Here is a 24,929-nt window from a genome sequence, read left to right as displayed (position 1 = left end):
GAGGCTTATGATCAGGGGTTTAGATTTAACAGCCTGGGTTACAAGGCTTCTGGTGGAGAGCTGGACCTTCTCCCACTTCTTTTGGACCCATTTTAGAATAAAACTTCCTCCTAAACTCATCAGCCTCCAATCACCCCACTCGATTGCTGAGGCGAATTCGGGATTGGGGTTGGGGAGAGCTTGCGCTCTTAAGAGGTGAGCTCGGAGTCTCGCCCCGCCCCGGGCCCCGCCCCCGCCTAGGGCCGCCCAGCCCCCTCCCCCGCCGCTCCTCGGTGTGCCGGCCCGGCTCCCCCTCCGCCGGGCCGAGTGGAAGATCCCGCACCCTCGGCCCGCCCCGGCCTCGGGAGCCGCGCCGCCGACGCTCGCCAGGTTGTGCCACCTCGCGGGAAGGAGGGGAGCGCCTCTGCCGGGGGCGCGCGGAGCCGGCTGTCTCTGAGGTCGCGGCTCAGCCGAGCGCTGGGGAACACCGTTCAGCGGCCCGGCGCCTCGGCCGCGCGGCTGGCAGGCCCGGAGGCGGCGGGGACCCTAGCGGGGCCGCGAGCGGCAGCGCGCCGCCTCCCCCCGGTGGGAGCGGTGGTTGGGCCCGGCTGCGGCAGAACGTTCGCTCGGAGATGGCGGAGCCGCCGCGACGCGGCCCGAGGCCCCGAGAGCAGGGAAGCCGGGCAGCCCCGGGACGTGGCGGAGCCCGGGGACAGCGGGGACGCCGCCCAGTCCGCCGGGTGAGCCGCCCTTGAGGAGACCCCCGTTCAGAGTGTGGCCCCCACCCACGGTCCCCGCAGCTCTCCCCTCACAGACTTCCCTCAGTGTGGCCCCCGAAACCGCCCGCAGGGGCGTCCCCGGCGGCCCCTCGGGGCGGCCCGCGCTCCCCTCCCCCTGTCCCTTCCGCAGGCCGCCCTGGTCGTGGCCTCATTCCTCTTGGCTGGTCCCCTCTGCCCTGGGCTCCTCCTCCCCTCGGGGCTCTTTCCAGCCCGACGCCCGCCCCGATGTCACCGCAGACTCTCCTCCGCGAGCCCCTAGCCTAGCCCCTTCTCCTTTCCGCTTTAATGCTTCAGGCCCTACTCTCTCTATACACACCTGTGAACCCACGTTCCCCCAGCTGGGCCTTCCGTCTGTGACCCCTGTGTGCCAGCGCCCCACGCCCCTGTCGCTGCTTAGGTCCCCCTCCTCCCGCGGCATCTGCACTGCTGGTCTCCCAGCGCGGAGCCCACACCCCCTCCTTCCTCAGCCCCCACCTCAATTGCTCTGCTCCCGCTGTTGCGCACACATTGAGCAACCCCTCCCCGGCCGTGGTCCAGCGTCGGTATTTATCATTCCCACCTCGCGCCCTCCCCCCTCCCCCAGGACTTTCTCATCACCCCTTCTCTGAATATTGCTGCTTCTTCTAGGTCCGAAGCTAAAATGCAGTGGTTAAGAGCAGGGCTGGAACTTGACAGGTCTGACTTTGAATCCCAGTTCCTCCACTGACTGAGCTGTGTGATCCTGGGCAAGTTACTAAGCTTCTCTGGACCTCAAATTACTCATATGTAAAACGGGGATATTACTTACCTCTTAGGACTGGTGTGAGCATTAAATATAGAGAAAGCTCTTAGCAGAATGTCTGGCAAAGAGTAAGCCCCAAGTAAATGTTAACTATTAACCTTAACATTATGAGTGATCACCCCCCAGTATCTACTTCCTCCATTCTACAGTGATTTCTTCTCACTACTGTGTTTACCCCAAAAAGTTTCCTCTAGGTCTTAGGATTCACCCCTTCCCATCACCATTTTGAGCCTTTCCCAGCTGTCTGTTCATGCCAGTTAGTTTTACTCAAGCCAAAGCTGAACTGTTCTCAAACTGTCTTTCTCAATTCTGAAGGACCCCCATCTCTGCTTAATCACCCCAAGTGTGTGGGGGGTGAGTGGTAAAGATTGCCTGCCGCTGGCCTTACTAGAAATGATTAAGATGGGGAGAGTGACAGTAAAGCTTCTAGTTGGTCTACTTAAGGAAGAAAGCCTGAAATGTAGATCTCTTTAAAACTATTCTCTGATGGTACTTTCTCCTTTCTCTGTTATTGATTGGATACTACTTAAGCTCCTGTTGCTCTCTGCCACCCAGCCCTATTCAAGCTTGCTCTATTTCTGTACTAGGACTCAATCCCTCATGTCTCTCTAGGCTGGCTCAGGACCCTTCTGAGCTGTTTAGGGATGAGGATGTACTACTATCCAGGCTAAGTTAGGAAGGAGAAGTAGAGTGGATAGGGAGACAGATTCTGGTCTCACCTCTCTAGCTTTTCTTAGGTGCCAGTGATGTGGCCTGCTCTGGGGCTATATTTTTATCACCCCTTCTGACATTGGCACAGATGAGGTAAAGAGCAGGGGTGGGTAATTTTTCACAAGGAGTAGGGAAGAGAATTCTCAGGTTCTGGGCTTGGAAGGTAGTAGAATGATTAGCTAGCACCATTTGTCTTTCCTCTTGAATTCCCCTACCATAGTGTCCACCTGACTGCAAGTTCGTTAGTGCTGTTAGCCTGAGATGTTGGGTTTGATAGATGAAGGAGATTAACGGACACACGAGTTTCCTCTTATCTGATATTTCGTTGGAACATGGGACTTCTGGGGCTTTCCTTCCCTTCTTCACAGGAAGACCAGAGCCCCTACTGGCTGACAAATTGCTCAGTCACAGGCTGGGAACTCCTTTCAGAGCAGGTTCATTTTCAGCCTTCTGAAAGTAAGAGGCCAAATAGCCTCTTACAGATGGGAGATTTGTTCTCTTCCAGACCTTGGATATACTGCTTCAGTTCTGAACTTAGTTCAGGGAGGAGAATTTAGACAACATTCTAAGAAAGGGAACAGTCTGTGAAGCTAAGGTATGAGACTCAGATTGTGTTGTTCTTCTACAGGAGCTTGTTCTTGGAGAACAGACCATCCTGTGAGCAGGAGGTAAGAGAGATGGGGTGAATTGGGGGGATGGATTAATTACAGTTTCAAGGAGAGAAGTAATGCACCAATTTCTCTTATAGGTTGTGAGGAACTCTGACATCTGAAGTGAGGAGCTCAACCAAGACCAAAGGTGGAGCCTAACTAGATTTGCATCCTGAAGGCATGGGCCAGTGGGCCATGGTGACCTGAGACCAATGAACTCTGTCCAGTTGCCCCCTGTTGCCCTTTCTACCTCCTCTACCCTATACTAAGGGGACTTGTTTCCACCTTTGCAGGGAGCTGACCCTGCGGGAATCCCTGTCCCCTCTTCATATCCTTCTACCCTCCCAGAGAGCCTCAGCCTATAGAACTCCTACCTCCCATCCCCTGAGGTGGTCCCCATCCCTGCCTCACCTCCCCGCCATGCTCAAGCTGTGGAAGGTGGTACGCCCAGCTCGGCAGCTGGAACTGCACCGCCTCATACTGCTGCTGATTGCTTTCAGTCTGGGCTCCATGGGCTTCTTGGCTTACTACGTATCCACCAGCCCCAAGGCCAAGGAACCAATGCCCCTCCCCTTGGGAGACTGCAGCAGTGGCGCGGCAGGTGCTCCTGGCCCTGTACGGCCTCCAGTTCCACCCCGGCCCCCCAGGCCTCCAGAGACAGCGCGAACTGAACCCGTGGTCCTCGTGTTTGTGGAGAGTGCATACTCGCAGCTAGGGCAGGAGATTGTGGCCATCTTGGAGTCTAGCCGTTTTCGTTATAGCACTGAGCTGGCACCTGGCCGAGGGGACATGCCCACACTGACTGATCATACCCGTGGCCGGTATGTCTTGGTCATTTATGAGAACCTGCTCAAGTATGTCAACCTGGATGCCTGGAGTCGGGAACTACTAGACCGGTACTGTGTGGAGTATGGTGTGGGCATCATTGGCTTTTTCCGAGCCCATGAGCATAGCCTACTGAGTGCCCAGCTCAAGGGCTTTCCGCTTTTTCTACATTCAAACTTGGGGCTTCGGGACTACCAAGTGAATCCTACAGCTCCACTCCTGCATCTCACACGTCCCAGCCGCCTGGAGCCCGGGCCACTACCCGGTGATGACTGGACCATCTTCCAATCCAACCACAGTACCTATGAACCAGTGCTTCTCGCCAGCCTTCGGCTGGCTGAGCCCCCTGTGCCAGGACCAGTGCCTCGCCGGGCCCGGCTTCCCACTGTGGTGCAGGACCTGGGGCTTCACGACGGCATCCAGAGGGTGCTCTTTGGTCATGGCCTCTCCTTCTGGCTCCACAAACTAGTTTTCGTTGATGCCGTTGCATACCTCACTGGCAAGCGCCTCTGCTTGGACCTTGACCGTTACATCTTGGTAGACATCGATGACATCTTTGTGGGCAAGGAAGGTACCCGCATGAAGGTGGCTGATGTTGAGGTCAGTCTTTCTTTTTCCTGACTCAGATTTCTTTCCTTAGAAGCTGTTTCAGGCTCTGTCCTTTCAGACTCCCTTCCTTGATTCTGAGCTTGCCCTTTTCCAGGCAAGAAGAATGCGACTTCTCAGTTTTCTCCTTAGATTGCTCTTTCCTGATTTCTCATGTTCCTGCTACTCTTCCCAGGCCCTGTTGACCACCCAGAACAAACTCAGGACCTTAGTCCCTAACTTCACCTTCAACTTGGGCTTCTCGGGCAAGTTCTATCATACTGGTGAGCTCGTTCGCCTGTTCCTTCAGCATATCAGTCTTAGTTTGATCTGTCCCTTCACTGTCCATCCTCCTGGGCAGACAGGTTGGAGAAAGGGGGCAAGGCTTGGGGTCAGAATGCTGTGAGGAGCTAGCAGTGGGTGGGAATTTCAGTTAGCATGGGTGGCTGGAGGGCAGGTTGGCAATGGGGAAAATAGTCCTAGGTGGGCAGAGGTCAGCCATGTTGTCCCAAGAATGGAAAGCGGTCCCTGTTGGTACAGAACAAAGGAGTACCAGGGCCTAACTGGCTCTGGTCAGTGGTCAGTGTGTGGTCATAGGGACAGAGGAGGAGGATGCTGGGGACGACATGCTGCTGAAGCACCGCCAAGAGTTCTGGTGGTTCCCCCACATGTGGAGCCACATGCAGCCACATCTGTTCCACAATCGCTCCGTGCTGGCTGACCAGATGAGGCTCAACAAACAGTTTGCTCTGGTGAGACCCTTGGATTTCTTCCCCATACTTTTCCCCAAAGATAATGCTTCCTTTTCGACCTTTCCCTAGTGGAGTACCCTTCCCTTGTCCTTTCCTATTTTCTTTCTATGGAGGCATCCCCACCCCCTTTACCTTCTACTCCCTAAACCTCACCAGGTCCTGGTGAGAGTCTATGCCCCATTCCCAGGAGCATGGGATTCCCACGGATCTGGGGTATGCTGTGGCCCCCCACCACTCCGGCGTGTACCCCATCCACACACAGCTCTATGAAGCCTGGAAATCTGTGTGGGGCATCCAGGTGACCAGCACTGAGGAGTATCCCCATCTCCGCCCTGCCCGCTACCGCCGTGGCTTCATTCACAATGGCATTATGGTGAGGGGCTCCCAGTACAAACCTGAATAAACTCCCATAATCGCCCAGCCTCCAGCCTGCCTTGTCCAAGCTCGTCCGTAATAACAGGGGGTAGAGGGGTGAAAAGTCATAATGCATAGAGCAAGAACTTTATTGCTGTAACTTCAAGCTGTCCTCTGTAAACTCAAGGAATCCTAAAATGCCTCAAGCCTTCTGTCCTTCATCTAGTTCTCATTCTACCTTCCAATATTATCTCTCCCTGATGTTGTTTTGTTTTCCCTTCAGGTGCTGCCGCGGCAGACATGTGGCCTCTTTACTCACACAATCTTCTATAATGAGTATCCCGGAGGCTCTCGTGAACTCGACCGGAGCATCCGAGGTGGAGAACTCTTTCTGACAGTGCTGCTTAATCCGGTAAGGTGCAGAGGAAGGGCTAGAAGATGGAACAGCCAGTGTGTTTGCAGGGTGAGACTTTTGCTCACCAAGCCCACTTTTGAAGTGGGGTAGGCTCTCCAAATCTGACATGCAGGCACCCCCTTTCAGATCAGCATCTTTATGACCCATCTGTCTAATTATGGAAATGATCGGCTGGGCCTGTACACCTTTGAGAGCCTGGTGCGCTTTCTCCAGTGCTGGACGAGGCTGCGCCTACAGACCCTTCCTCCTGTCCCTCTTGCACGAAAGTACTTTGACCTCTTCCCTCAAGAGCGAAGCCCCCTTTGGCAGGTAGAGGTGGAGCTCAGGTTGACCTAGAGACATGATGGGGGTGGCTTTTGAGGAAAAGATTATCTGATTATTGGCCTCACCTTTAGAATCCCTGTGACGACAAGAGGCACAAAGATATCTGGTCCAAGGAGAAAACCTGTGATCGGCTCCCCAAGTTCCTCATTGTGGGACCCCAGAAGACAGGTGAATCATCCTTAGCCAATTTCTGTTGCCTTAAATCCAGAGAATTCTCTGGCCAAGGAATTCCCTTCTCATACCCACCCCTCATTAATCCAGTCCCTTGGGTGACTCTTTTTTGGCTGTGCTGGGTCTTCGTTGCTGTGCGGGCTTTCTCTAGTTGCAGCAAGTGAGCAGGGGGCTGCTGTCTAGTGTGATGTGTGGTCTCATTGTGGCTTGTTGTGGAGCACAGTCTCTAGAACGCATGGCTAGCAGGTTTAGTTGCTCCACAACATATGGGATCTTCCCCAACCAAGAATCAAACCAGTGTCCCCTGCATTGTCAGGCAGATTCTTAACCACTGGACCACCAGGGAAGTCCCTTTGAGTGATTCTTAACCTGGTTGTATATCAGAATTACGTCTTTTTTTGTCATTGTTGTTTTTTTAAAGATCCACAAGTGATTCTGATACACAGTCAAGGCTGAGAACCATTTTAACCCTTCCTTGGACCTCTCTCTGGCTTTTCTTTTCTCGCTCTAGTTTGGCCAAAGGGTGTTTTACTTCCCAGAGTGATTGTTTTCTGACCTCTTTCAAGCTGATGTTGTTGAGATGGATTCTCTCCCACCATGGCCTGGACTTTCTCTCCCATTTAGGGACCACAGCTATTCACTTCTTCCTGAGCCTGCACCCAGCTGTGACTAGCAGTTTCCCTAGCCCCAGCACCTTTGAGGAGATTCAGTTCTTCAACGGCCCTAATTACCACAAGGGCATTGACTGGTAAGACCTGGGATGCTTCTCAGAACATTCCTTTCCTCTTAAACCCCCCCAATTCCTGCTTCCACCAGCCCAGGCATCTGGCCCCTTCTCTCTGCAAATTGTCTCCCTGTCTTCTTTACTACTTCCTAGGTACATGGATTTCTTCCCTGTCCCTTCCAATGCCAGCACTGATTTCCTATTTGAAAAAAGTGCCACATACTTTGACTCAGAGGTTGTACCACGGCGGGGAGCTGCCCTCCTGCCACGAGCCAAGATCATCACTGTGCTCACCAACCCTGCTGACAGGGCGTACTCCTGGTACCAGGTGAGTCTGAAGCTAGGGACACATTAGAACATGAGAGGCGGTGACTGCTGGAGAGACAAAGGAATGAGGGTAGGGAAAGTAAGCTAGCACCTAGGGGAGGGGTCTGTTCACCAGACCAAGAGGAAAGGCAGAATAATTGTCAGGTCACCAATTCTTTCCCTTATTCCTTGTCCTTCAGCATCAGCGAGCACATGGAGACCCAGTTGCTCTGAACTATACCTTCTACCAGGTGATTTCAGCCTCCTCCCAGGCCCCTCCAGCACTTCGTTCCCTACAAAACCGTTGTCTTGTCCCCGGCTACTATTCCACTCATCTACAACGCTGGCTGACTTACTACCCCTCTGGACAGGTATAGTTCCCCAGTAGCCCTCATGGGGGCCCCTTCCTTCTCCTGTCAGCCCAGTGGCTTCTAAGGAACATACAAGGAACCACATTCATGTCCCTTTAGTTGCTGATTGTGGATGGGCAAGAGCTGCGTACCAACCCAGCTGCCTCAATGGAGAGCATCCAGAAGTTCCTGGGTATCACACCCTTTCTGAACTACACACGGACCCTCAGGTGGGAGAGCATGACCCAGGGGAGGATGACTCTGGGGAAAATGGGGAAGCCAGTTGACCATGTCTGTTTGGAAGAGAAATGAATTTACCTGTCTTGCAAGGAGAGGCATGTGTCCCTGTGGGCTGGGAGATAGTAGTGCTCATTTATGGGGCCTGGATTTCTTTTCTATTACTTCATGGCCTTTTCCTGTTGAGCAGGTTTGATGAAGATAAGGGATTCTGGTGCCAGGGACTTGAAGGTGGCAAGACTCGTTGTCTAGGCAAGAGCAAAGGCCGGAAGTACCCAGATATGGACACTGAGGTAAGGAAAACCAGGGACAGGGTTTCCCTCTTCATGTCTAAGATCTGATCCTGTCCACTCCTTACCATTCTGACTTCATTTTTTCTCCTGTTAGTCCCGCCTTTTCCTTACGGATTTTTTCCGGAACCACAATTTGGAGCTATCGAAGCTGCTGAGCCGGCTTGGACAGCCAGTGCCCTCATGGCTTCGAGAAGAACTGCAGCATTCCAGTTCGGGCTGATGTACCAGCCTCTTGTACCAGCAAAAGCCCCCTGCTTCCCTAAGGGGCAAGCCCACAGCAGGGTGGCCCACAAGGGGATTAGAGTGGCCTGGTCCCTCCCCCTTCTACCTCAGTGGCCTTTAGGCCTGGGATGGCTGAGAAGGGTAGGGCATCCTTTTCCCATAGTTTTGGGGTGTAATAAAGGGGACTCCCTTGATGATACCCTGCAAGATGGTACTAGGCACCTTTGGCCTATGGTCTTGAAAGGTGGAGGGAATGAGAGGGTCCAGGCAGGGGGTAGAGGAACGTATTAATCCAGTGCTTTCCCTCTTCATCCCCAGCAGTGTATCTATCTATACTGGCTATGGGAGGGACCCCTTACCATGGGATCAATGGGATCTACCTGTGGCCCGGCCTTCCTAATGTCATTCACATTGAATGGGGATGAGGTCGGACAATGGCTCATAGAGCTGAGTATGAGCCCTAGCTATGGGCTAGAAATGACTTTAATAAACATCCTTATTTTTCTGTTTTGTCTGCCTCGCTGGAGTGGGAGAAACCTAGAATAAAGGAAGTATCCAACTTTTCCTCTGCCCTAGTTCAAGGTTCATCCATACATGGAGGGAAAGAAGGGAAAGGCCCAGGCAGACGAGAGTAAAAAAAGTTTATATATTTATAAATGCCAAATAAATACCAGAGGCCACCCAATGCCCGCTCCCAGACAGGGCTGTCTCCCCTAACCCTAGGCTTCTAGGGTCTGAGGCATCTTGGCCCCAAGCTACAGCCCAAGAGCAGCTGCCAGTCTGGGCTACTGGGGAACTGAGTGGGGATGATCTGTCCAGCCAAGACTCATTCCCCCTTGGTGAGGGGCCCCCATAGCCACAGGCCTGTGTCCCTGTATAGGGCCCTAGGGGGGCCAGACTCAGGGGGAGAAGGTGGTCATCTCGAGTGAGACCCGCTGCCACAGGTCCTTGGTCTGTTTGCTGCGCTTGAGATTCTGCAGGATGTCGTTGAACTGCATCATACCCATGGGTGTCAGGCAGAAGGCGCTGCGAGCACTGCGGATGGCATTCACAAAGTCGTCGTAGTCGGCGGGGGTCAGGTGAATCAGGCGGTGGTGGATGTACTGGACGGGGTGAGGAGGATAAGCCACTGAGCACAGGCAGGCCCCTCCCCCTGCCTGCCCAGGGGTTTCGCCCTGCCCTATGCTGCCCAGGTGGTCACCTGCATGTATGCCTGCTGGCAGCGCTGCACCAGCTGGTGGAAGGCCGGGGCACGCAGGTGGTTGTGGGCGTGAGCAGGGCTCAGCCGCTGCAGCGTCTCCATGACGATCTCCTGCAGCACAAACGGGCTCAGCACCCCCTTGGCTGCCCCCACACAGAACTGGTGCACGTAGTTCACTCCTGGGGGGCAGGGGGAGGGGCATGAGACGGGGGTGGCCACCTCTGCCCTAGGGACCCAGCTTTACTCTCAGCTCTGGCCTGGCAGAGAGCCTCCCTCCACCCCAGGAGCTGAGGTCACCCCCCACCCCCCGCGCACGCACACATACCCGACCAAGGCCTCAACTCTGAGCAAGAGCTAGGAAGGAGGTCTGGGATAGGAAGGTTGGGGAAGCAGGTGAGGGCGGACAATGGTCCTGGGGAGGGGAGGTGTTACCCAGCTTTGCCGCCAGCCCCAGCAACCATTTGACATCATCAGTGTAGGGAGGGGAGCGAGAGAAGTTGTTGGGGTGATCGTTGTGTGCCCGGCGACCCAGCATCTCCAACGCCAGCATTCCTGGGAGAAAAGGGTAAGACCATGGTGAGGGTCCATTCCCTACCCCTTACCTCAAAACTAAGAGGCAGGGTAGGGAAGGGCCATTAAAGAGCCAGTGGGAGTGCAGAAAGGGGCCTCCTCTCACCGACGCGGTAGGCAGCGTGCAGGTGGTGTAGGCTGTGTGGGTTGACAGGCTGGCTGTGGGTCTCCTCCTCGGGTGGTGGAAAACCCCCGCTCACCAGAGGGCTGGGCTGTGTGGTCAGGGCAGGCAGTGAGGCACCCTGGATGGCTGGAAACGTGGAAGCTGGATGGACACTGCTCACTGGGGGCAGGATGAAAGCCACGTGAGGAACTCAAGAGCCCAAAGAGGGACAGAGGATTCCCTCCCCACCGCCCCTGCCCAGCGTGCCACCCCTCCATTCACCTGTTCCCTGTCCCCACAACTCACAGGCCACACTGGTGGGCAGTGGGAGCCCTGGCTCTGTGTGGTAGGGATGTACTGTGATGGGTGCCATGGAAGGGACGGGGAAAGACACAGCAGTGGCAGCAAGTGAGGGGGGAGTCACCGAGTAAGGGTACTGAGCCCCTAGGAATGCAGGATGCACACCCTAGAGGTGGGGAGAAGAAAAGGAAGATAACCAAACTGTGTTAGGATGGAGCTCTTTCCTGTTCATCCCAGACCTGGGCATCCCTGCATTTCTTAGCGTAGTGGGGCTGGTCCCCTGACTCCCACCGGCTCACCAGGACTCTGGGACAGCCCTATCATCCTCCCAGAGTGCCCTCCTCCAACCCCTGTGAACCCCCGGTGGGCTCCCCCACATGCCCAGCCTCCCAGCAGAACACTGGTCTCACCTGTGGGTATGCAGAGCTGGCCACAGGGAAGACGGCAGGCCGGGGCATATGAGGCATGGGGTGGGCGGGGTGAGCTGGGTGGGTGAGGTACTGAGGGCTGCAGGGCAGGTGGGGCTGTAGAGCAGTGTAGGGGTGCAGGCCAGGGGAGTGACCATGCCCCAGTCCTGGACCTGGATATAAGCTGGACCCCACCGAGATGACTGGCACCACCGTGGCTGCTGTCACTGCTGCCGCCGCCACTGTAACCGGCTCAGTCCCTGGGCCCCCCCTGCCCTCAGGCAGCCCCCGCCCAGCCTCCCCAGCTGCCCTGATCCCACTGGCACTACAGCTTGTAGCCCCTTCACGGGCTGTGGATGAGCCACCTGCTGTTTGCTCATATAGCCAGAACCACTGGTGAGCAACCTCAAACAACACTTCGGGGTATACGCCCCCACCCTTAGCCGCCTCTTCCACTGCCATGCAGGCCTTCTCCAACATCAGGTTATCCTGAAAGGTAGGGACAAAGAGGGTTAAGGATGAAGGGCTTTACTCAGGGACAGTTTTAGACGACAAATTCTGATGTCTTCAGAGTTGGCTGGTTCTGGGGAGGCAGCCAAGGCCAGAGCCAACGTTCAGAGTCAGTGTCAGAGCAGTGAATGCTTCACATAGACAATGAACAAATCTCTGTTGACCAGTAGAAGTCAAGACCCAAGTTGCAGTCCCAGTTCCAACCTGATTTAGCTACCCCCAGCCAAGTGCCATCATTTCCCTCAGGCCTTCCCAAAGGACTCCACCCCCAGTGGAGATAATCTAGATAATATACTAGAGATAATCTCTCTAGTATAGGGATAGTCCTATCCTTAAGAGTTGTAAAGGATGTAATGGATATTAAAGCACATTACTATGTCAGCTGTCACCATGAGAGGACCAATCGGATAGTTCATGAATGCCAGGATTGTGAAATCAAGACCTGGGCCATCAGTTTTTTCCATGCCCAACCTTCCTGCCCAGATGTCCCAAAGCAGGTCCCCAATGGCCTACAGAAATACCTGCTCCTTGCACTGCACCAGGGCCCGCTGGATCTCATTGGGGTTCAACGCATGGGCATGAGGCAGGCAGCTTAGGGCGAGTTCCGCCGCTGCCCTCACCATGTTGGAGTCTCGTGCCCGTGATGCCCTGTCAGCCAGGGACGCAACCTCAGGGGGCGTCAGGTGCCCATCCCAGCATTCCACCAGGATAGTCAGGGCTGCACTGCCGATCTCCATTGCCTGGCCTTCAGGAAAAGGAGAGCAAGGCAGAATGTGGTTAACACAGGCAGTGGGAATGTGAATGGCATCTCTCTTATCAGGTCAGTAACCACAAGGATAAGGCTCTTAATCACCATGCATTAATTTCCTTCCCATACCCAAATCAAAAGATACTGGATTTACCTGTAATCCAGGAAACGTGGGAAGAGTAAGTACGTGAGAGCCAGTTGGGAGAAACAAAGTTGTGCAGGCCAAGGGCATAAAGCCCAATCTCAAAGGCGCAAAGGTGCAGGTTACGGTGAGGACCCTGGTGGCCCCCTGAGGAAGATGGATGTGTGAAAATGGAAGTGCTGCTGTTGCCCCCTGCCTTGATCAACACTGTCTTCGCCAGCTCGAAGTAGAAGTGTGCAGCTGCCTCTGACGGCTGATTGGGTACATGGGGGGCATGACTCTCGGGACGGCGGCCCTTGTACCTGAAGGGGCAATGGGGTAGGGACGGGGATTGGGGTTTCTCTGAAATGGGTGTCCAGGGGGGGCTGGAGAAAACCAGGGTAAGTGAGGACACTGACAGGGACTGGTTGCATTGCCCTAGGGATGTAGCTCCCGGGGTGGGCCAGGGCAGAAGAGAAGGGTATTTATTTCTTCCCACTGACCTGCCAACTTCAACAGTCTTCGCCCGGGCCCCTCCACTAGCACTGGCCCGGCGACTTCCACTGGAGGACGAGGAGCCAAGGGAGTCTGAGGACGAGCTGCTAATGCTGTCACTGTCCTGTCCTCGACCCCAGGAGGTAGGGGCCCAGCCCCCTCGCAGCGGCCTCCTGCTCAAGGTTGGGGAGCTATCCGACGTCGTTTCAGGGGCACTGCTGTCAATGCTGGCCATGCCTAACCCACCAGACAAGTCAGTCTCAGACATCTGCTCCAGAAGTTAGACTCCAACCTTCAGGAATATCCTTCCCTCCACGTCATCCCATGGGTTGTCATACCTGTGTGCTTCTTCTTAGGCCGCCCTGGTGAGCCCCAGCCCCGTCCGTTGTAGCCCCCACGGCTGCCAAGTGCCAGGCGGCTGGGAACCTTCCCCTCTGGCCTTGGCGTCAGAGCTGCTTCAGGTGGAAGACCCTCACAGGGGGAATGTGGGGAACTCTCTACATCGGGAAAACAGGACACCGGGATGAGCCTGGGAAAGGGGAACCCAACATGGCTCCAGACCATTCATCCCCCCTGCCCAGTGCCCCCACCTCACCAGGCACATTCTTCTCTGTGAAGCCCTCAGTGGGGCCTGGCCCAGCCCCTGCCACACTCCCTGGCTGAGCAGGCCCTGCAGAGCCTGAGGTCAGAGGCTGCAGGGCCCCTGGGGCAGATGGGCCCCCATGCTTTGAAGGAGACCTCTGGCTGGCTGTGGCCGGGCGGCTGGATGAATAGAACGAACTCAGTGTCTGTGGTTTATGCGTCTGGCTCTCTCGGTCCAAGAGTTTGTCTAAGATCTGAAAGAGAAGTGGTGACAGGAGGACCTTTATCTCCTGTCTTCTATTTTCTTTCTCCTTGTAGCAGCTTAAAATTTCCTCCTCAGGAAGGCTTTCCTCCACAGAAGAACCTTCTAGAAGAGAGGGGCTGGCTTACATGTCTTGGTATGCCCTGTAAAACTGACCACAGGACTGAGTATATTCATATTCAATAAATATTGAAATGAATGAATGAATGAATGAACAACTTTATACCCTCTTCTCTTCTTCCACCTCAAGCCCAAGCATTCCTATAAGAACCAATGGTCTCTCATGTTCCTGATGAGGTGTTCCAAGATTCCCCAGTTATCTCCTTAAAGAATAGCCCCTTTTCTCATCATACTGGAGACCCCTGAAAAAGGCAGTAAACTTTGCTCTCTCTGCCTGTTAAAAACCTAGTACCTCAGTCCCATACCTTTTTGAGTTTGGCCTGGTCATCTTTGTAAGTGATCATTAGTGCCAGTGCCAGGTCACCCTTCTCCCGACGTGTGCCTTCACATAGCAAGGGATGCTCTGCCTCACTCACTGTTGTCTTCATACCTGTGAGAAAAGAGGCGCCCAGGGGGTTGTGAGTGGCCATAACTCTTAAGACAGGACTCCCAGCCACCAGTGTGTGAAGTAAGGAGTTCTGGTTCAACCCATATTCCCTATGGAAGGTGCCCATTGCCTAAACTCTGGCCTGCTTTCTGAGGCTTCAACAGTTCAGCCCCTCTACTGTCCTGATATATCCATCACTTCAAGGAAGCTAGGCTCCTCACTCTCATGAAGACTTGATTGCCCCCGTGTCTTTACTCACAGTGTTTTGTCCACCTACCTGGAATTTAAGGGATCCTTTAACCCATATCCCATACTCTATCCCCTTCCTAGAGCCTTACCCTAGAGTTCAATTTTGCTGTCCTTGTAACACCCAATGTTTATAGCATACGTTTTTGCCCTAAATTCCTGACAGTCTTGTAGGCCCTACATCTTATGCTAGCTTTCCCCTTACCACAGAGGGCCCATGTCTCAATGCCCTTCAAGGCCTGGGCCAGGCTTAGCTCACATATGGGCTCAAGACACTGAGAGACTCACCCAAGGCAGCAACTGCTGCTTCAAATCCCAGCTCCTCATCCCCGGGCATCTCGTTGTTCCAGTTGCGACTTGGGGGTCGGGAACCCGTGGGAGAAACCACTGGATAAAAGTTGGGATAAGTTATGTAGACAGAAGTAACAAGGGACAGAATAAAAGAGAAGAAACCCAAGACGTTCATCATTCTAGATCCTTCCAAGAAGCTGCCCGTTGTGTCTTAAAGGGAACTCGAAGCCTTGAGGGCCCTTGGTTTCTCCTTAGAGAAAGCTACCCTGCCCCAGTTCCCCACCTTCTATAGAGTCAGGCATCATACCTGGAGTACAGAGAACATCAAAGATGAAACTGGCCAACATAAGAGGCAAAACGGGCCGATAATCACAGAGTGTCCCCTCACGAAGTTCCTCTGCCCGGCAGCGCACAGTACTCATCTCACTTGGACCCAGAGGGATCTTCTTGAGCAGAGTGGCCACCTCAGACTCCTGATACGCCAGCTTCACCTGAGGGCACAGGCAGGAGCTCAGGCCACTAATACCTCAGTGGAGAACAAGGTGCAAGGCTCTAAGGAGATGGCAGTACAAGGTCCAGACAGAACCTCTGACCTCCAAGGCCTTGGTAGAAGCTGGGGGCCGCTGGAGCTCCAAGGCAAACATGCCCACTCGGAAGGCCAGGTTGTGGTGCTCTGGACGCTCACTCAGCACTGTCAACAGGAAAGCTGCCTTGGTCAGTGTGTTTGTAGCCACCCAGGTCTGACGGCTTGTAGATACCTTATTCTTCTTGCCCTAATGAGGGAAGCACAAAGAGGCAGGCGGATGAGTCTGACTCACCTTGGTGGAGGGAGAAGGAGACTCTCGCCTGGGGGTGTGGGAGAGGGTTGGGGTGACTGCGAAGGGAAAGGGGAGGGGTCTCTCTCACCTTGGCAGGGGGCGGCTCTACCTTGAGGTCAGGCGGGTTGGCTAGCAGGTCCTGGGCAAGTTCCACAGTGAGGCGGGAGGCCTCACTGCTGTAGCCATGCGCATGCAAGGCCTCAGCACAGGCAAACAGTATCTGGAAAAAGGACATGGGCAACAGACGTGCTGAAGCTCTACTACTCCTGAGGGGCAGGACACCACACTCACTCAGGCAGCAAATCTCCCATGAGCACCGACTATCCACTGGGCCCTGTGCCAGTCCTACCAGAAACTCACAGCCAGTTAGAGACATAGACAGACAAACACAAATAGGTGTGCAGCCAGCTACTACTGGGAAAGGTCCAGAGGGGAGCAGATGGGGAGGAGACCTCACTTGGACCTGGGGCAGTTTCAGAGAAGACCTTCCAGAGAGACATGATCTCTGAGGCATGAAGAAGGAACAGGGGCTAACCAGATGAGGGAAAAACACTCCAGAGAGACAGACCAATCCATGCACAAGTACAGATATAAGACAGCATGGCAAGCTATAGGAATGGCTCAACTGAGTATAGTACAATAGTAGCTAGGTGAAGCTGGAGAGGCAGGCAAAGATCAGATCAAGTGAAGCCTTGCAGGCCATGCCAAGGACCTTCATTTTCACTCTTAAGGGCAATAGGAAACCACTGAAGAGTTAAAGCAGCAGAGTGACACAATCTAAACATTCCAGGAAAATCAGCATAGAGAGAAGAGAAAGGACTGCAGGCAGCATGGCCAGTGAGGAGCCTGCTACAGGATTCTAATCATTGCACAACAGTCCTGTAACTCCCACACAGAGACTGATGGTCCCTCTCCCGGCTATGGTCATGGGGCACCCTCAGAGTCCTGTCCAAGTCCCCTCACCTCCATGCGGCTCTCCTGCTCCAGCGGCTTCAGTCCAGCAAACAGGTCGTGCTCCTCCCCAGCCCCACCCTCAGCCTTCTCTTCCTCGCCCCCAGCCCCATCCTGGGCATTCAGATAGTATGCCTGGTAGTCGTCATCCTCCTCGCCAACCATAGGGGCTGCCTCTTTGGTTTTAGGGAGTCCATTGCCACTCTCATCTGTGGAAGGGAGATCGTCCCGTGTACAGAGCTCCCTGGGCAACAGGCCAGGGGGGCCAGCAGAGGCTGTGGGAGGCTCAGGCCCTTCTGAGAAGTACACGCCACCATCTTCTTCGTAAGTATCTGGAGGTTCAGGAAGGAAGGTTGAAGGGCCTCGCGAGCCACCAGGGTGGGGGCAAGGTGGCGGGCTCTCAGGGAATCCACCGAAGGTGCTGGCCTCTGCACCCAGGGCCAGGCTGCTGTCGTCCAGGCTCATCTCAGCCAGGTCCGGCTCCAGGGAGCTGTCCTCACTGCTCAGCCGCCGCTTGCTCCCACTGCCCGCTGAGCCCTTGCCCCCACAGCCAGCCCCACCCAGTGTTTTGGCTTTGCCCCCACCTGGACCCATCTTATGCAGTGCCTTATCTCCCCCCTCAGCCGAGAGGCGGCGGGGACCCCGCTGTGACGCGGGGACCCCCTCACCCAATCCCTTGCGTTTGGCCCCCGGCTCCTTGGGCCGCACAGCTGGCTCAGCAGGAAGAGGCCGGGGCCGCTCCCGGGATTCTTCCAGGCCCCCAGTGCGTGAGGTGCCCGGCCGAGGGGGCAGGGCTCGGGCCCAGCACAGGGCCAGCTTCCGGTCAGTGGCGCTGTAGGTGACACCGGGCAGTGGGTAGGCCTCTTCCCAGTTGAAGTAGCAGGCCTCCACCGCCGGCCGGAAGCCAGGGAAGAGCCGCTCCAGGGTCTTCTTGTGCTGTCCCCGCTTCACATTCTCAATCACCTTCAGCTGCCACTGGCGCAGCTGCACACACAGTTCCCGGCGGCTGTGGGAACAAAGAGGGGGCGGGTTGCTGGGAGGTGGGGGGGGCTACACTCTGTACCAAGGAGGGAGGGGTGCAGAGGGGGAGATGACGTACCCCAAAGCGGGTTACAGGGAAGGACCCTGGGAAGCGCTTCTTGAGCTAGCCCCACAGACATCACTTGAACACTCAGGGATTTGGGAGAGTAGGCTACTTATGGAAGGGAAGGAAGAAAGCCTCTCAGGAAAAGGACTCATAAATCACTGGAAACCTAATGCTCAGCACCTCCCATCTCCCCAAGACTAGAAGAGCAGTATGTGTGTGTGCATGAGGAGATGAAGGCTGGGTCATCCAGGGCTGGGCCGCCTCCGGATCGTGGTGAGCCTTGGGGGAGACTCACCGCTGGGGGCTGAGTGCGGGGTCCAACACGGCTAATCTCCACAAGGTGACCATCTCGTCACACATGCTGGCACAGGCATGGGCCGCCACCTCGGACTGCCCATTGCTCCGGCCTGTGTGCCCACTGGCACTGCTGTGAGAGGCTGAGGTGCGTACGCTGTACCACCAGCCTGTTATCTGGAAACAAAGAGGGCTCTGAGATGAACCTACTAAGTTGGAGAAAGACAGAGTAGCCCACTCCAGTGTCCCTGTCAGCAAGAAGGGGTTGCGGTTGAGCAAGGGAGAGCATGAACCAGCATGGGGTTACCTGGCTCTGGGAGAATTACCTGCTCATAGGTGAGGCACTGGTCAGTGAGGATTTCCAACAAGGGGGCAGCATTACTGTCCCTTCGCTTGAACATCTCCCGCACGATGCTAAGCAAGTTCCAGACACCCTCTGGCTCGCGGCCCCTCAGAGGGCGCAGCAGACATGCCCATTCGGCAGCGGCCGGAGGCTCCGTGGAAGACAGATACATGGAGTTCACATCACTGTGAAAGTCGCAGAGTGGAAAATGATGACCCTAAGATGGGGCTGAATAAAGCAGGTGAAAGAGCAACAGAACTTTGACACAAAAGGGGTCAAAACATAAAGTACAGGGGAAAAGTATGATCCTGACAAAAATTCTTAATAGCTCTCTGCCTCAGTTTCCCAGTTGCTGAAAGGAAGAAAAATAACGCGTGCTCTACATGAGGACAGACCACTCTGCAACTACATAAAATTCTCATCACCCGCTGATTTCACTAGTGACGTCTCCTCTGCACCAGGCAGGGAACCGACACAGGGAAGAGAGGTGGGGAGGCGGGCACTGACAAAACCAAGGATCTGTCCACAGCCTGAAGGAAGCGCCCCTCCCACCACAGACATGGCACAAAGAGATCTGGTTTACCTGAACACCACAGGGGAGGGGCCGCAGAACTTGTGCAGTGTCTTCTTGATGTTGTCGGTGAGCGTCGACTCATCCAAATACCACGTACTCTGGTCGGAGGCAGAGGGCCCTGCTGTGGGGTCTGGGGATAACAAGGCGTCAGTCACCTGGAGGCAGGGGCTTGGATCTGCCTTTTTAGTAAGTGGCACTCTGCACCCCCAGCTTGCTTTCTTCCTGCTACCCTTCTTCCTCACCACACTCACCCGGGGCTCCACACACTGTATTGATGGCTGTTGACTGGGAGGAGAGGAGTTCATCCAGGAGACGTTGGGCTGTGGGGAGGATCTGACCGGAGAAAGGGACACAAAGGCAGAAGTGACCCAAGGAGGCCAGGGCCTCACAGGAAGGCTGATGTGCAGCCCTAGAGCTGGTTGGAGAAGGGTGTGCCAACCTCCCTCACCTGCTGTGGGAGCTCACTGATGAGGTACTGAGCAAATTTCTGCAGCTGGTCCCTCTGCAGCCGAGACAGGGACTCTGACACGGGGGCCCGCAGGCAGACTGCAGAAGCCTGAAGGGAGCACCGAGAGAAGTGAAACAATCTGAGGAAAGACTTGCCGACACCGGAGCTGGGGACAGAGAGGCAGAGTCCGGGAGGCGAAGGGGTTCCCACTGTGGCCAGGGATGCAGCAGAGAAGGAGGGGATGGAGCAGAGGATAGGGCCAGGGTAAATGGGGAGGGCCTCACGTTGTGGATGCGGAAGAGGCAGAGGGCCACGACATGGGTGCACCATTTGGCCCCAGCACCACAGGTGCAGCTGCAGGAAGTGACCCGGCAGCGGTCAAACATCACAGCCACATTGTAGGCTCCTTTGGGGGGCACCATCTGAGGCGGCACCACTGTAGCACTCAGGTGGAACCCTGGGAAGAAACATGGGTATGGTCAGGGAAGACCCATGACCCAGGCCTCTGCGTTTGAACCTGTGGTTATTTAGACAATCCGCTCCAGCTTCTTGCAGCAGTTCCTGAATTCTTAACACAGGGAAAGGGAGGAGCCGGAAGTACCACAAGGCAGGACAGGACCCATACCTATCTGCAGAGGGTCCTTCACAGCCCTCATGCGGAACAGCTGATCCCCTCGCTGGAACTCATCTGCACTGCCGTTGGCCAGGCAGGAATAGAGTCTGGGAGTGAAGAAGAGGACACGGCCATGTGTATCAAATACCCTTCTACAGACCCTGTCAGAGACTGCAGTGCCCTGGGCACTCTCCCCAGTGTTACACCCTCTTGGGGAAAATCCCAGGTACTCCCTTGCCCCTGCGGTCTTTTTACTGCAGCCCCAAGCACAGCATCTCTTTTGTTCCTTGGGAAGCCTGGCACGCAGTGCAGAACTTCAGGGCCCCACCCCTCCACGTCAGTCCTTTAGCCTCACCGAATATCTTCTTCATTCTCAGGGAAGCTCCAAAAAGCAATTCGGAGTTGTAGCTGCTCAGGCACTGGGGGGTAAACTTTCTCCACCACTTCAAAGGGGATATGAAATGCCACCTGCTTTGCTGACAGCTCCACCAGTGGGATCACCAGTCCATCTATGGAAACAAAGGTCAAGGAGAGGAGAAAGAGGAAGGGAAATGAAAAGGGCCAAGATTACTCAGCACCGATGCCAGTGCCACATCTTGGGGTCCCCCACTTTCTCTATGAAAGGAGGACATCTGGATGAAAAACCAAGGGACCCCCTCTGTCAGGATACATTAACCCTTAAGACTTTTTCTGGGGACAGGGAGCTAAACAATCTCCGGGTAACAGTCTGCTGGCAGATGCCTGGGATGTCCCAGAAACTCCTGGCCAAACAGGTGTGTTCCAGGGTCCCAGAAAGTAATGAGTCTCACTTGGCTTGGCATCTAGTTTCCCATATACCTAGCAGTTTAGATTCATGTTACACTGTTAATATAGCTCACCTGCCATTCTCTTCTCTGATTGCTTTTTTTTTCCTTAAACTATCCTTTTTCTCTAAATGACTCCATGCCTCCACCTAAGGAGGAAAGGCAGTCCAGAACCCAGAAGAGTTCAAGAGAGGAGCCTTCGAAAGCAAGAGAGTCTGCCCTTTCTTCGGCACACTTGAACCCTGGCTTTCCACAACGAACGCCTTGGGGTGGGGGACTGGGAAGGGGGTTAGGTTATCCTAAGGTAACCAGACTGCTGTTCCTGGAATCACCTGGAGTTGGATGTCGTTACCATTCAAAGTGTGACACACTGTTTTAATCAAAAAGATACAAAAAACTGCATATTTCACTAAATTGATAGATTAAAACACAGATTAGAAAATGATAGGGAGAAAAAAGAAAATGATGGAGCTGAAAGGAACTTTTCTAAAAAAGTTAGTTTCCTTTGGTCCTTTCAGTCAGTGACTGAAAAAGGGTCGGGTTGGGGAGGGGTGGAAATGACGTGTTTTCCTAGATTTTAACCTGTTCAAGAAGATACCAACATGTTGAAAACTTTTTTTAAACTAGAGTATAGTTGATTTATAATATGTTAAAAATCTTCACCATCTTCAGTTATTTCCCTCAAAATGAGGGAGCTCTAAGCCCCAAGACTACCCACACATGCAAATATGAAAGAAGCAGAGCAGCCACAGAAGACCCACAGCGAAACTGCTAGGCATGCACGTGCGTGCGTGGGTGTCTATGTGTGTGTGTAGGGCATATGGTATCTAAGTGAAGATAAATACTATCACTTCTAAGTAGTGACACATCTAAGTTTCTCTCTTTCCCTAAGGAGTGCTGGAAATCTCTGCAGGGCAGTTTGAAAAACAGGACCTTAGAATGTCCAGAGTAGAATCACAAATTAAACCCCTCAACTGGTGAAAAAAGTCCACTTCCAGTGAAGCCCAGGACAAAACTGAGCCTTGAGGAAGGCAAAGAAAGAATGTACTGAGTCCTGAGCCTGCAGGACTTCTGTTATCATGACTCTCCTCTTCCATCCTCTTTAATAAAAACAAAATCCTTTACAGCATTAATCAGTTAGCTCACTGAAAGACCCAAGGATGGAAGAAACTCAAGTGAAAACAAGAATGTTTCATGAGACTCCGGAGACAAGTATCTACACTCCTCCCCAGGCTCCAGGTGATGGAAATCTAAGGTTTTAATACACTGGTCCCAGCCATGGTTTCTGACTGGTATTCAACACGGCCAGGAACCAAGCCTCTGATCTAAACCTATGTGACATCTGCTCTCACCAGCCAGTTCACCTCCACTTTCCTCTGGATGGAATCCCTTCTTGGTGCAGCTGGGATGAGAGATCACCACCTTGAAGAAGCAGCTCCAAGTGCACTTTGCAATGGGGTGACACCTCAAGTGGTCACTTCTCCACAATCCGCCCCCTACTCATATTCATTTCTATTTTCTGCCCTGCCTCAGGCTGAACTGGATAAGTACTCCCAAGTCAAAGTGGGAATTCCCCTTTACCTTATCTCTAAGTCCAATGAACGACAAAAAAAATCTACTTTCTGTTGTTTAATCCTATCCAACTCAGGATTTCCCAGTCATCACTCCAACACAAACACACACACACACACACACACACACACACACACATGCAGGTGTGGAGAAAGCAGCCGCAGGAAGACCGGAAAAGCGAGTCCTGAAGTCGGGTCTAAGCTTGGGACAGCTCCCGGTCTGGGACAGCTCTAAGCAGGGACAGCTCCAGAGAAAGGCCGGGGCACGGCCAGCCCACTCTCTCACCTCGCATTCTGGTACCGCCACTGCCACCTCCGCCACCGCCGCCAGTGGGGGAATTGGGCCCCGCTGACTGTTTGCGCCATCCCCGCCAGTTCTGGCAGAGGCTCTCAGCCTCGGAGATGAAGGAACAGAGCGAATCCTCCTCAAAGCGGTCCGAATCCTCGAAAGAGAAGCGCTCTCCGTCCTCCCACTCGGCGAACATCAGCTCCATGGGGCCCGCACCCCCCGGAGCCGGGTCTCCCCCCGCGGATCCGGGGCCTGGGCCGCCGGCCGGGGACTGTGGGGAGGCCCGGGGCCTGAGGGGCGAGCCGGGGCTGGGGGTGGCCGGGGCGCTCAGGGCGGCCGTGCCGGGCGAGGATCTCAGGCCTGGAACAGATATGGGACGGGGCCTTGCCCAACTGCTAGGTGTAAACCGGGATCGCGGCCAGACTCGGAGACTCAGGGCCCGGACGAAGCGCTCGGCACCCGGGGCCTCCTAGAGGCTGCGGCGCCGCCTCCCCCATCAGCTGATCTGAACTTCCGGCCGCGCCGGCCACCACCACTTCCGCCCTCGCGCGCCCAAGAACCCGACCCGGTGCGCGCGGACAGAAGGGAGAGGTTTAAATGCTACTTTTTTTTTCTTTCTGGAGCTCACCTCCAGTACCGTTAAGAGAAAGCCAACTCCCAAAAGTATACGAAATGACTAGAGATCCCAGCAGTAATTCGGCGCCTCTAACACTCCCAAGGAAGAAACAGCCGCTACGCATGTCGGGAATTGTAGGCTGTCAAGAGACAAACACAGGAACCATTGGGTGGGGTTATTGTCCTAACTCTGGATAGGCCCAGGGCCGCACCACCTCCTGGGAATTGTAGTTCAGAAGCCTGCATTCCAGAAGACTTTTTATGGGGTCTAATTGGCGAAGCACCAGGAAAAGAAGGCATTTGATTTCGGGAGGTGGTAGTCCTGTTGTCAGTGGGGCCTTTTGAGTCTAGATGTTCCTAACCTTTTTTATGTGTGTGCCATGGCAACCTGGTGAAGACCCGCCCCCCACCCCCCGCAATAGTTTTTTTTAAAGTATTTATTTGTATTTTTTGGGCCACATGTGGAATCATAGTTTCCTGAACAGGGATTGAACCTGCGCCCCCTGCACTGGAAGCAGAGTATCACTGGACCACCTGGGAGGTCCCTCAGATTGTTTATAAATAGACTAAGTCAAAAGAAAATATTTTATGTTGAAATACAATTAATAAAATCTAGCTGCAAGTTTAACTACCATAAATTTGAAGTTCAGTCGCTCAGTCGTGTCTGACTCTTTGCCACCCCATGGACTGCAGCACGTCAGGTTTCCCTGTGATGAGTATAAATATTGAGACATCTGTAACTGTAATGTATAAAATATTGTGGTTTCATATAGGTATTGCTAATAATACTGTTGTTTCCCAGTGCTAACTGAAATACTCAATTTCAGTTGTGGTTAAAGATAACTTTTTCTCTTCTTATTCATATTCACAGACCTTTTACTGGGAGTCTATTGACCAAAGGTTAAGAACTTCAAGGCTAGTCCACAGTACCTAAGCACTGAACTTCTTCCTAACAGCCTCAGCTGGCAGAATAGGCAGTTGTCCAGTGCTCCATCAATGGGGTATGTGGTGGGGGGCGTTAAAGAAGGCATGGCCCTTTCTTTTATCTTAATAATTATCCCACTGGAGTTTTAAAACCCCCACTGATCCCTTTGTATATTTAACGGGGATATATGTGCTGTAAAGTACATAGAAAAGGTTAACTCAGTATGTCTGAAAGGGCAGGCTATAGAATATCAAGAGGTCACAAAAGTAAATGCCTTCAGCAACTAGGCAGGTAACTTAATGACACTACTGAACAGGTGATACATAAAGATGATAATTGCCAATTAAGTCTCAGTCTCACCACTTGGGGGAGTCCCACGGCCAGATCTCTGGAGAATGGAGATAATCAACACTTTTGATTAATCTTTACTTTCATGTGGGGATAAGAAACTAGGGTTGTCAGATCTTTTTTTTTTTTAAGGGAAGCTAAAAAGTGGACTTTTTATGACATTTTTTCTATTATGGTCAGCTAATTTAAATTTTAACTGTGTGGGCCAAATAAAATTCGTCCGCAGTAACTGTGGGTTATTAATCTGCGAACCTCTGATTATTCCAGCAGCACCTTACAGAGGCTATGCACAAAAATAGGTTGTCTCTAAATATACTTACAGATGATGGCAAAAAAACTGCATATATGGATAACAACCTTAATGCATCCAAAGGCAAGGGCACTAAATGGTATAAAGGACCTCAATTGC

General features: G+C 53.7%; 2 protein-coding genes across 12 annotated transcripts; one reads left to right on the top strand and one right to left on the bottom strand.

Moving 5' to 3' along the window:
* Positions 1 to 343: 343 nt before the first annotated feature.
* NDST2 (N-deacetylase and N-sulfotransferase 2) lies at positions 344 to 8,963 on the top strand. Of its 7 annotated transcripts, none has more exons than XM_070470846.1 (16): positions 348 to 719; positions 1,386 to 1,433; positions 2,879 to 2,918; positions 2,999 to 4,325; positions 4,507 to 4,594; positions 4,908 to 5,062; positions 5,250 to 5,435; positions 5,700 to 5,828; positions 5,958 to 6,140; positions 6,227 to 6,323; positions 6,951 to 7,074; positions 7,204 to 7,378; positions 7,557 to 7,727; positions 7,827 to 7,936; positions 8,134 to 8,236; positions 8,331 to 8,963. In XM_070470846.1, exons 4-16 carry the CDS (start codon positions 3,321 to 3,323, stop codon positions 8,454 to 8,456), a joined length of 2,652 nt encoding a protein of 883 aa, XP_070326947.1. In that variant the 5' UTR covers positions 348 to 719; positions 1,386 to 1,433; positions 2,879 to 2,918; positions 2,999 to 3,320; the 3' UTR covers positions 8,457 to 8,963. The 7 variants fall into 7 exon arrangements, with proteins under 7 accessions (XP_020770137.1, XP_070326948.1, XP_070326947.1 ...); XM_020914475.2 differs by having other exon boundaries at positions 1,386 to 1,483; XM_020914478.2 differs by having other exon boundaries at positions 344 to 719; positions 1,386 to 2,918; positions 7,827 to 7,899; positions 8,331 to 8,419.
* Positions 8,964 to 9,082: 119 nt separating this feature from the next.
* Positions 9,083 to 23,356, bottom strand: ZSWIM8 (zinc finger SWIM-type containing 8). 5 transcript variants are annotated; one of them, XM_020914465.2, is made up of 27 exons: positions 23,261 to 23,356; positions 22,630 to 22,992; positions 20,325 to 20,478; positions 19,982 to 20,076; positions 19,641 to 19,813; positions 19,357 to 19,464; positions 19,160 to 19,241; positions 18,918 to 19,038; positions 18,318 to 18,519; positions 17,993 to 18,168; positions 16,623 to 17,616; positions 15,748 to 15,879; positions 15,435 to 15,614; positions 15,149 to 15,332; positions 14,839 to 14,937; positions 14,183 to 14,307; positions 13,509 to 13,749; positions 13,252 to 13,410; positions 12,922 to 13,150; positions 12,452 to 12,741; positions 12,071 to 12,294; positions 11,043 to 11,528; positions 10,615 to 10,798; positions 10,336 to 10,512; positions 10,092 to 10,211; positions 9,660 to 9,770; positions 9,083 to 9,561 (listed from the first exon to the last, which is right to left on the bottom strand). In XM_020914465.2, exons 2-27 carry the CDS (start codon positions 22,835 to 22,837, stop codon positions 9,101 to 9,103), a joined length of 5,715 nt encoding a protein of 1,904 aa, XP_020770124.1. In that variant the 5' UTR covers positions 22,838 to 22,992; positions 23,261 to 23,356; the 3' UTR covers positions 9,083 to 9,100. The 5 variants fall into 5 exon arrangements, with proteins under 5 accessions (XP_020770124.1, XP_020770126.1, XP_070326946.1 ...); XM_020914467.2 differs by having other exon boundaries at positions 10,639 to 10,798; positions 23,261 to 23,355; XM_020914468.2 differs by having other exon boundaries at positions 9,261 to 9,561; positions 9,660 to 9,838.
* Between the last annotated feature and the right edge of the window lie 1,573 nt (positions 23,357 to 24,929).

The sequence above is a fragment of the Odocoileus virginianus genome, chromosome 7 (genome assembly GCF_023699985.2).
Source record: "Odocoileus virginianus isolate 20LAN1187 ecotype Illinois chromosome 7, Ovbor_1.2, whole genome shotgun sequence".
In the NCBI taxonomy this organism is placed as follows: Eukaryota; Metazoa; Chordata; class Mammalia; order Artiodactyla; family Cervidae; genus Odocoileus; species Odocoileus virginianus.
The sequence above is the reverse complement of the archived record's forward strand: the minus strand, read 5'-3'. Positions and strand labels throughout refer to the sequence as shown.

Coding starts and splice junctions, on each gene's coding strand:
- ZSWIM8 (XM_020914465.2), bottom strand. CDS start 22,837: ATGGAGCTGATGTTCGCCGAGTGGGAGGACGGAGAGCGCTTCTCTTTC. Junction 18,520..18,917: donor CCCTCCCCTGTGGTGTTCAG/GTAAACCAGATC, acceptor CGACTTTCACAG/TGATGTGAACTCCATGTATC. Junction 17,617..17,992: donor CCCGCACTCAGCCCCCAGCG/GTGAGTCTCCCC, acceptor TTGTTCCCACAG/CCGCCGGGAACTGTGTGTGC.
- NDST2 (XM_020914476.2), top strand. CDS start 3,321: ATGCTCAAGCTGTGGAAGGTGGTACGCCCAGCTCGGCAGCTGGAACTG. Junction 5,436..5,699: donor TCATTCACAATGGCATTATG/GTGAGGGGCTCC, acceptor TTTTCCCTTCAG/GTGCTGCCGCGGCAGACATG. Junction 8,237..8,330: donor ACCCAGATATGGACACTGAG/GTAAGGAAAACC, acceptor TTCTCCTGTTAG/TCCCGCCTTTTCCTTACGGA.